The sequence below is a fragment of the Cibotium barometz genome, chromosome 57, assembly GCF_041138505.1.
Source record: "Cibotium barometz isolate CiBa-2024 chromosome 57, ASM4113850v1, whole genome shotgun sequence".
Lineage (NCBI taxonomy): Eukaryota > Viridiplantae > Streptophyta > Polypodiopsida > Cyatheales > Cibotiaceae > Cibotium > Cibotium barometz.
In genome coordinates this window covers 39,527,950-39,538,012 of record NC_141102.1, presented here as the reverse complement: position 1 = coordinate 39,538,012, position 10,063 = coordinate 39,527,950, and the positions used below count along the sequence as shown (strand labels likewise).

The 10,063-nt window shown below is 43.2% G+C and overlaps 1 protein-coding gene across 2 annotated transcripts; it reads left to right on the top strand.

The window, feature by feature from the left end:
- The first annotated feature begins 2,461 nt into the window (after positions 1-2,461).
- On the top strand, positions 2,462-9,615 carry LOC147606736 (mitogen-activated protein kinase 9-like). 2 transcript variants are annotated; one of them, XM_086792286.1, is made up of 11 exons: positions 2,462-3,000; positions 3,349-3,757; positions 5,156-5,283; positions 5,440-5,499; positions 5,716-5,865; positions 6,233-6,388; positions 6,472-6,609; positions 6,777-6,850; positions 6,964-7,062; positions 8,815-8,945; positions 9,152-9,615. In XM_086792286.1, the coding sequence occupies exons 1-11, from the start codon at positions 2,971-2,973 to the stop codon at positions 9,445-9,447; spliced, it is 1,671 nt and encodes a 556-aa protein (XP_086648412.1). In that variant the 5' UTR covers positions 2,462-2,970; the 3' UTR covers positions 9,448-9,615. The 2 variants fall into 2 exon arrangements, with proteins under 2 accessions (XP_086648412.1, XP_086648413.1); XM_086792287.1 differs by lacking the exons at positions 8,815-8,945; positions 9,152-9,615 and adding an exon at positions 7,302-7,461.
- The last annotated feature ends 448 nt before the right edge of the window (positions 9,616-10,063 follow it).

The following is a 10,063-nucleotide window of genomic DNA, read 5'->3' as shown; positions in this document are numbered from 1 at the left end:
GACTTTTCGTGGACCGACACTAGTGACCCTATCCTGGACCCAGATTGCTATAAATGGTACTATCGAGGACAACGGAGTATTCCCCCTTTACAGATCCACTCTTGGAAAGGGGGAATACTCAGCTGAGGAAAGATGTTGCGGAGCCACCTTTGTGGACCTATTCTACCTACGGTTCCATCCCCTTGCACCATGCATTACCTGTAGGCATCACATGTTGTATACAGCGTCCCACTTATGTTGGCAGTGTAGAACTTATTTTACAAAATGATGAAGATTCAAAGCATGCTTATGCACTATGGTTATCTAACGATGAGCTTGCTAGATAGTATGATTTATATGTTATTGAGGCGCCGTCACGTGCAACCTCGATATGGACATGATTTTCCTCCTTGTCTAGGTGTATTCTAACCCATCCTCACCTTTTGTTTATTGTTTGTGATTCTCCATTTACTTTTTGTTTGAGTGCTTGCATGCATTGCTAGGAAACTGGTCTATCAATTTTCTAGTTATTACTAGGTAACATTTAGGCTTTGGTCCTAGTTCCATCTATTCTGAGATTGACCTTAGAGTATGCCAAGTACTCCACCTTTCTTAGTGTGCCCTCTTTAGTTAGAATAGAGTCTTTTAGGTGAATTGTGAAAGTGACACTACTTTATTAAAAAAACAAAAAACAAAAAAAACCCCCTCAAGAAGATAACCATGGCCATGTACAATCTAGGTAGGCCTTTTGGCTCTTAGTGATGAAGCCTTGAGACCGTAGCCTTGATTTCCATGGGACGTGGCTAAAAATCTATCAATAAAGGGCCTAAAAAAAAACCATTGCTGTCTGTGGAGGTACTTAGTGTTTCTTAGACACTCTTGTATGAGGTCTCTGGACTATTGCTTAGGTCTTTGTAGAGTGATGCCCTACCTTTTAATTTTTTTTAAAAAAGAGACCTTATAATAATAACTTAGCAGTTCCATTTAGGAGACTAGATATTAGCTAGAGATGGTTTCACCAAAGGATGGTGTGTCGAGACTAAGGCCATAACCCGAGGCATGCTTTAGCTCCTTCTTAGCTTAGATCAAATTTGGACCAAGCTTCATAGTACCCTTGTCTTAATTAGAAAATTTGACCAATCGTTAAATATCATTCCTCACTGCATGATTGGTGTTTGCATTATGCACCTTACTCGTAGTACCATGTTGCATTATGCTTAAATGCACCTTACTCATGGTACCATGTTCTTTGCAGACCTTCTAGGACCTCCGACATTTCATGCATCCAACAATAACCTCAACAAATCTTCATCGACATATTCCGAGGACGGAATCTGCATATGAAGGGAGGCATGTTAACCCTCATCGGACACCTCTGCAGCGTCATTTTATATTTTATGTGTGCGATTGCCGCTTGTCTATGAAAGGCGTGCAAACAGGATTAATAACGAAGATTGTATTCTTAGATTAGGTGTTTGCATAAGCCTAGGCAACTGTGGATAGCCATGGACCTATTTTTTAAGTATGGTTGCCCAAGGTGTGAAAGCTATGGACTAAGATAAGGGTCATTGTGTAGACTGACCATTCATTCTTTTATGCTAATTCACGAAAGTGCTCTTCTCCTCTCTCCTCTATTGCTATTGCTTTCTTACTTGCCTCTTGCATGTTTGAGCTCTTGTGTGCTTACTTGCATGTGTGTGAGAGAGTGAGTGTGTGATTGAGTGAAAGCAATTAACGAGGTGAGTGACACATCTTGTTTATGCAATTGTAGGCTAGGTTACGGTAGATTAACCTCTCGGTTTGAGCTGTTTATGCTCCCAAGTGCGGTGAGGGAAGACTCCACGACATGGCTAGTTCTTGCACTCTTTCTATGGTGCAAGGGCTTCCCACTTTGTGTCATAATACCTTTACACCACTTATGCATTATAAACCAAGAAACCTATAAGGTGCATTTGCTCCGTCTCCTCACTAGTATCCTTAGGTAACCTTGTGAAATGAGGTGAACTCAACTTCTAAAATTCATTGCAAGCCTCAAGCACTTATATGGTGATTGAAAACACTTTTTTAAATAAAATTTAGAACTTTTTTGAATTTGTTTTCTTACTCTTATTCCTAAGCATTAACGCTTTATTCACTATGTTTAACTCATCTTAATCTTATGCTTTTCTAAGCATTAATGCTTTATTCACTATGTTTAACTCATCTTAATCTTATGCTTTCTTTCTTCTACTCTTTAAGGTAACACAAAGATTAATACTCCTATTTTTGTACCTTCAAGGTATAAAAACATTATTAAAATAAAGTTTCCAAAAGGTTGCAAAGTGAGAGTAGTTTGTGAAAATCTCCTTTACACTTTGCATGTCCTAATTGTACAACAAAAACAATATTATTCTAAAAAAAATATTTGTAAAAACATTTGTTTACAAAGCAGATTTAGCAACAAAATACATTATATTAGCCCCACCAAGCTACCTATGACAAAGGTAGTTCTTGGAATGGAGCAAGAACCCCCTTTTATTCTCCACAGCCCGAGATTTCGAGTTTTTATTTTCGCCTTCCCACCCACTACCAACTCCGCCCCTTTTTCTCATCATCGCCATAGCCAATGGCCCCTCCCTTGAGCTTCCCAACGAAACCCTAGGCCCTGCAAAGGCCCCCCATCGCTATAGCCACGCTCGGTCCTGGTGAGCTTCCCAACGAAACAGTAAAAGTCAGTAGACCCTGCAGAGCTTTCCCCCCTCCTATCGCCATTTTGTCCCAGCACATGGGCACATCGCTTCTCGAAGATCTACCCCGGTGGTACCAGCGCCTCTATTGCTTCTCCTGCCTCAGCTGGGAAACCCTAGACAACAGCAGCAGCAGTTGCAGAGACAAACGAAGAGAGAGCCACACGGATCCCTGCTTCATGCAGGCGGCCTCCTTGCGTGCGCAGCAGTTCGACCTCTCCCTCAACATCATCCGCTTGCAGCAGCCCGGATTGGCCTAGGCAAGATGCAAGCCGGCGCTGATCCAAACGATAAAGTCAGGCACTTGCTCTCCACGCACGTTTTTATGCAATTTTGCAGTTTTTCTGTACTTAGTGAAGCCCTAACCCGAAGCCTAAATTTTTATCTCTCTGTGGAGGAACCCATTTGGTGCTGCATTTGTGCATTCTTCCTGTGCGTAGTAGACTAATTTGGTGTCCATCTACTCATCCTAGACCTTGCATTTATGCAATTTTCCGGCACATACCCTAATCCTAGCCTTAAGTTATTATTGCTTGCTGTGTATGTTGCTTTTGTATAGCTCTCCTGCTCTTAGCTTTAATCCTACTCTTAAATTCTTCCACTTCTTGGTATGTGGCCCTAATTTTTGCCTTTTTGGCACCAGAGCCTGGTGAACACCGAGTTCTTCACTGAATATGGAGAAGGCAACCGCTACCAAATCCAGGAAGTGATCGGCAAGGGCAGCTATGGTGTAGTGTGCTCGGCCATTGATACACACAGCGGCGAGAAGGTTGCTATCAAGAAGATCAACGACATCTTTGAGCATGTCTCTGATGCAACACGGATCCTACGGGAGATCAAGCTCCTTAGACTTCTGAGGCACCCAGACATTGTCGAGATCAAGCACATCATGCTCCCCCCTTCACCACGCGAGTTCAAGGACATCTATGTGGTCTTTGAGCTCATGGAGTCTGATCTGCACCAAGTTATCAAAGCCAATGACGACCTCACCCCAGAGCATTATCAGTTCTTTTTGTATCAGCTCCTCCGAGCTTTGAAGTACATTCACACAGGTGCAAACTCTGCATGGCGTATGGCTTCTTCAGGATTTGCTGAGAAAAATGTCTTTTGTTAACGTTGGTTTTGGAGCTCATATGGTATCAGGTACCGGAGACGTGGAACTGTAGACATAGTGAGTCTTAGGCTTCACTCTTGCTCTACTGGAGGCCCCGGCCCCCGCCCAGTTGGTTGGTTATGGATGGGCGGTCAGTTATCTCTTTCCAACTTCCTGCCCATATCCTGGGTGAGGAATGCTGTGTCCTAATGCTTAGTGAGCAAACCACCTTTAAGTGCAATGCTCAAATGGTATCAGGTACGGTAGACGTGGAACTGTAGACATAGTGACAAGTCTTAGGCTTCACTCTTGCTCTACTGGGGGGCCCACCCAGTTGGTTTGTTAGGATGGGCAGTCAATCGTCTCTTTCCAACTTCCTGACCATAGCCTGTTTGGGAATGCTGTGTAAAAAGTCCTAATGCTTAGTGAGCAAACCTCCTTTAAGTGCAATGCTCAAATGCAGGTGGCCTTATGGAGTCTATTAAAAATGGAGTGTTTGCCTTTCCCAAAAATGGCTGGAATTACAAGGTCGTGGTTTTGAAGGCATGACTCATTTAGTGCACTCTGAAATTGGCAGGGGGATGGACTATGAGGGTCCTGAGTTTCGGATTTCTGAAGGTGCATACAGGATGCCGATGCAGCATGGAGACCTCTGTAGGTTCAGTGCTGCCCAGCTGAAAGTTGCCAGATTTTGCTATCCCGGCATAATGGTGCCAGATTATTCTTTTCGTCTTGCGATCACAAACAGAGCTAGTAGATGCCTGGTCCAACCTGAGGTGGGAGCATTGATTTCTACCATCCAGGTCAGGTAGCTTCAGGTTCTATCAGTGGAGTCATTACCACCAAGCAAGCCTATTTGGCAAGTATCAAAGCTACGACACTCAAAAGTCTTCCATTTAAGCTCAGTTAGTAAAAAGGATGCCCTTGCTCCTAGATACACCTCTCCCTAGTATATATACGTGATTCTCTGTGTCGTGTGGACCCATACACTTGCTTGAGATGCTCTATGACATGCTCCAAGGGGCTAGCACGTGAGAATACTCTAGTCCAATACTGTGGCTCTATTTGACAAGGAGGAAAGAGATTACAGTGTTCAAGGTCAAGAGATGCATGAGAAAGTAGAACACAGACAAGGAACAACTTATTTATCTTTAGGGTAGAGTGAACTTTTCTTGTGATGTTTTGTATGTTGAGGTCGCACACATGCTAGGGTATTTGCCCGTCATTCTTGCAAGCTAGCTACTATAGGGCTTGTATAGGGTTAGTTCTTATTGTGGTTCTTTTTATCCTTCACTTATTGTGGATCAACTTGGTTTGATATAACACTTCTTTTATGTGCTTTATCTCAATGTGACAGCTAATGTATTCCATCGGGACTTGAAGCCGAAGAATGTATTGGCAAATGCCGACTGCAAGCTGAAGATTTGTGACTTCGGCCTGGCTCGTGTTGCCTTCAATGATGCTCCGTCAGCAATATTTTGGACTGTATGTATCATGCAAATCGAAAGGCTTCATATCTTGCGGAGTATTTTTAAAAAAGGATGTTTCTTTCTTCCATGCACATCTTTGAGTTTGAGCCACTCAGAGTACATTTGAATGTTCTCGTCAAGGTAGTGTTTATGCCTGCTCTTTTTGTGACAGGATTATGTTGCTACAAGATGGTACCGTGCACCGGAACTATGCGGTTCCTTTTTTTCCAAGGTTTGTGCTTATTTATGAATCTCTTAGTGGCCTTACAGATATGGGGCGCATGGGCAACATAACTTATGGTTGGATGGGCAACATTGCTTGTCCAAGCCCAAAGAAGTTCCTGGCCATCGTCACATCTCTGATAGCTTTTTGGTGTGTGGGTTTTGTCTGTAAAGTCCCTTAATATATGTCTATGCACCCTTGTCTAAGCCTCATCATTTGTTGCAGTACACACCTGCGATTGACATCTGGAGCATTGGCTGCATCTTTGCTGAAGTTTTGACTGGAAAGCCCCTCTTTCCTGGGAAGAACGTTGTGCAGCAGTTGGATCTTATTACAGATATGCTGGGAACTCCCTCTTCGGAAGCGATTGCCAGGGTTGGCCCCTTCTTCTTGCTCCTCGCCTTTGCAGCCAGGAAGGATATGTGTGGATTTATCTAAGGGGGCCTTTCAGGCATTCTTCCATGGAGGTTGGGCTCGTTGGATTGATCTGCTGCAAAACTCCCATTGCTCTAAATGGACAAATTATCTCTACTTACTCTCTTTGTGCTATTGTGCTATGGTTGACATAGTTTGGATCCTCCTTTTCTTGGTGTTGGGCTTTGGGAAGTTTCTCTCTAGCCGTGCTACTTGTGTATAGCTGAGTTACAGTGGTGAACTACATTCTTTCTGCTGATGACATGTTTGGCTTGTTATGTTTGACATGGAAACTATGCCCTTCTGATTCTTACCTTCTCTTGGCCAGGTTCGGAATGAGAAGGCTAGAAGGTACCTGAGCAGCATGCGCAAGAAACTACCTGTACCGTTTTCCCTTAAGTTTCCAAATGCAGATCCTTTGGCGACGAGCCTGTTAGAAAAACTACTTGCCTTTGACCCCAAGGAACGACCTACTGCAGAACAGGCATGCATTCTAGCTTGATCTTGTTCTCTAAGTGGAGGCCTTTGTGCTTGTAAAGGATGCACTAACTTGGATGTGTGCCTTAGGCTTTGGCAGATCCTTACTTCAAGGGTCTCGCAAAGGTGGAGAGAGAGCCTTCCTCACAACCCATCTCTAAATTGGAATTTGAATTTGAAAGACGCCGGCTAACGAAGGATGATGTGCGAGAGCTCATCTACAGAGAGGTACATTGGTAGATATCAGGTTGACTACAAGTTTTGTTTCTTTGGTAGATATCGGGTCAACTAGAAATTTTGTTTCTCTTCATTTCTCAAGGAGTCCTGGGTAGATACTAGAATTTGTTAGTGTTTATGCTAAATCTATCAATTGTTTGGGTGCTTTTTGGGAATAGATACTTGAATACCATCCACTTATGCTGAAGGAATACCTCAATGGTGCTGACCATACTAATTTCATGTATCCAAGGTTGGGACTCCTGAACTTTGCATTGACAGCCCCCCCCCCCCCCCCCCCCCCAAAAAAAAAAACCCCTCCTCGGAGTACTGGCTAATGTGCATTTTTGTGTTCACTGCTTCCAGTGCCGTTGATCAATTCAAAAGGCAATTTGCTCATTTGGAGGAACATTATGGCAAGGGAAGTAGCACGCCTCTAGAAAGACAGCATGCTTCCTTACCCAGGTATCATCCTGCTTGTTGGGTGGCTTAGTTGCATAGAAATTCGTTTCATACAATATGGATCATAAGAAATGTTTTTCACTAATAGAAGGATCTTTTTCCCGGAAAAAAGAAAGAAAGAAATGTTTTTCAAGCGTTTCTAACATTTGGAACCCTTTTGCTGAAGGAAAATATAAGGGTCCATCTGTGTATTCATTTGACATTTTCACATTTGATGTGTTTTTCTCCCTGTATTGTTTCAGCTCTCAGGGGTCATGATTCAAGAACTATGAACTTTTTGGTTAAATATCAAGATGTTTTTATGGTCTGTTAACTCAAATATTGTGTATTTGAAGCACCTTTGTATATGTATCCTTCCTTGGGTAGATCCTTCAGTAGTAGCAACTTGCCACCCAAAGGAAGCTTGGTCTCCCATTCAAAGGCGGTACAATTATGGTGGCAAGCGGCCTGGATGCTGCTGGGAAGCCTGTGGGGATTTGAACATGGGACCTCCGCCTTCCTGGTCACAAACCCGCACTGCTGGTCTACACATCCAGTGGCAAAAATTGCATTTTTTTTGCATGCATCAAGCTAAACTATACATTTCTATTGTATGAAATGTTTTAGAAAGGTTTCAGAAAGACATGAAGCGCATGAAACATTTCTGAAATCCGTTTCGTACAAGGCATTTTAGAAACGCCTGGCATATCGGATCTTCTAATTGCATTCTAAGAGCTAGAAGTTTTGGCCTGTTTTTTTCCTTTAGGGACAAGTACTCTGCTGTCTGCCTGGACAAGCCTGCGGCCAACATGGCAAATTTGTATTGCGTCATTTGCCGTACGGCCGGGAAGCTCAGTACAGAGCGTCCGTTGCTGACATTGTGTGATACAATCTATGAATTTATCAATATGAACTGATAAGCAGACAATGTGATTCAACATAGCCCTAAAAAATGACTCACAGACAGTCTGTAAAGTCTGCATGAACACATCAATATGAACTGATGTAACATGGGTGCTTGCAGAAGTGTGTTTACGATTGATTGATTGCGATTAGTGCCGAATTAGAGACTTAAACCCACGCACAAACTGCTTCTTCTTCATGTTCAATACACGATAGAGAGAGATGACCTAATCTACCATGTGTTACTAACATGAATTATGTACAATGCTCAAGTAGATGCTCATTGGCAGCATTGCTTGTGAGCTCTCAATGACTCAATGTGATGATCAGTGGATGAATATGGCTAAGGCCTAGACTTCTATTTATAGTATTTAATGTTGGTGAATTAGCTACCAACTCTACCAACCCTAATAATAATGTCCAACTAAGTGTGTTCACACGATAACCCAATAACTGTCCACACTGGGCTGCTGATTGGGTATTTGGACAATATTACAAAGATATGGCACAAGAGCCCTTATAAACACATAAAACCGGCCACGTACTCGACCTTTGAGTTGGCCAATAGGTAGAAGTATGTCCACGTCACACTCAAGAGAGCGTGCACGTGACAACTGATATGCAGAGAATGGATGTTTCAAGGTATCCCTTAAAGGAAGCTTACAGGCAACATGTAAAATCTGCCTGAAACAATGCTCAAACCAGCCTCTGACTTGGCCTTGGGTGCCAGGCAAGGGTTGCTTGGGGCTGTTTTTGGGGTAGGTAGAACCTTGCTGTCAGTATTGTGAGGCACGCAACCTAATCACGAAAGTAATATTTCGTGATTATGTTTTTCTTATTTTCACTGCAGATAACCTGCTTGTGACTTTGCAGAGAACGAGTTGTTGAGTTTCGAGAAGATGCCACCAAACAGGCCAAGGAGACGGACACGCCATCACCTCTCTCAGACAAATGTGCAGCTCCTGTTCCAAAAGCTCCAACTGTACCACAGAAATCTCTTCAAGGTGAGTAATTGTTCTGTAATGCTATTTCTGGAGCTGCGTGCAGTGTGAGACCAAGACTGAAATTGGGGTTGTGTGGGGGTTGCATGTAAGCAAGCGCTAAGAGGAATTGGCTATGAGATGTGTATGCTCGTCTCTTTTACGGTTCTCAAGTTTTCAGTACCACACCATTCTAGCCACGGCTTATGCACGTGTTATTCATATTGCAGGTGAATTTGCAAAACCAGGTAAGGTTGTTGGGCCTGGTATGTCTGTAGGGAATGGCAGTGGCAATGATGCCTCTGATCCCAAAAAGCTAGTAAAAAGCTGTAGTGCAAGTGGGAAGGCATACTATTCTTCATCTGTTTACTCCTACTCAAAGAGAAGCCCTCATGTGAAAGGTGATGGGGACGTTGAAGTATCCAATGACTTGGCTTCTTTACAGTCAAAGACAGAAACTATGGGGATTGGTGGTGGTATAAAGAAAGCACCTCCTGCTGTTCTGGGTGGAATTTCCCGCCCATAAATTGGTTCTCTTTGCATATTCAAAGCCATTGATGATGGTGGGTGGCTTCAATCTTCTCGGGTTCAAACCAGTGAAGTTGTTTAGTCCTTTCATTTGCCCACCATGCTTGTATGATGGAATTGCTCCCCTTCCATTCAGAGGGGAAAAATATGAAATGTTAACTTTAAAGTATTTTTTGTGGTTCTGAACACTTACATCTTAATGAAGGTGCCAATGATCTTCTTTAGCATGAGAAACCTTCGCTGGAGGCTTATCTTAGCTGAATCTTGCCAGGCGTGTCCTGGCTGGTATCAAGAGCGTGCAGGGGTTTCAACCCACCTGCCTTACAATTTATAATTGCTCACTGGCTTGTGCTCTTCGTATGGCTCTGGCATTGGGCTACTTTCTCCCAGCTAAGTGGAGGTTACGGGGTATAACCTAATAGTAAAAGGCAGCTCTACGGTGTAACAGATTCTACCCTGATATGCAGGGCACCCTTAAAGCGAATGGGATTCTATCCTGATGTGCAGGACACCTGAATGGGGTTCCTGCATGAATTGACCTCTGCTACCTGTTCTTCTATTGGAACACATGTATAGCATAACATCCTGAACTCTTTCATTGTGTTCCAGTTTGA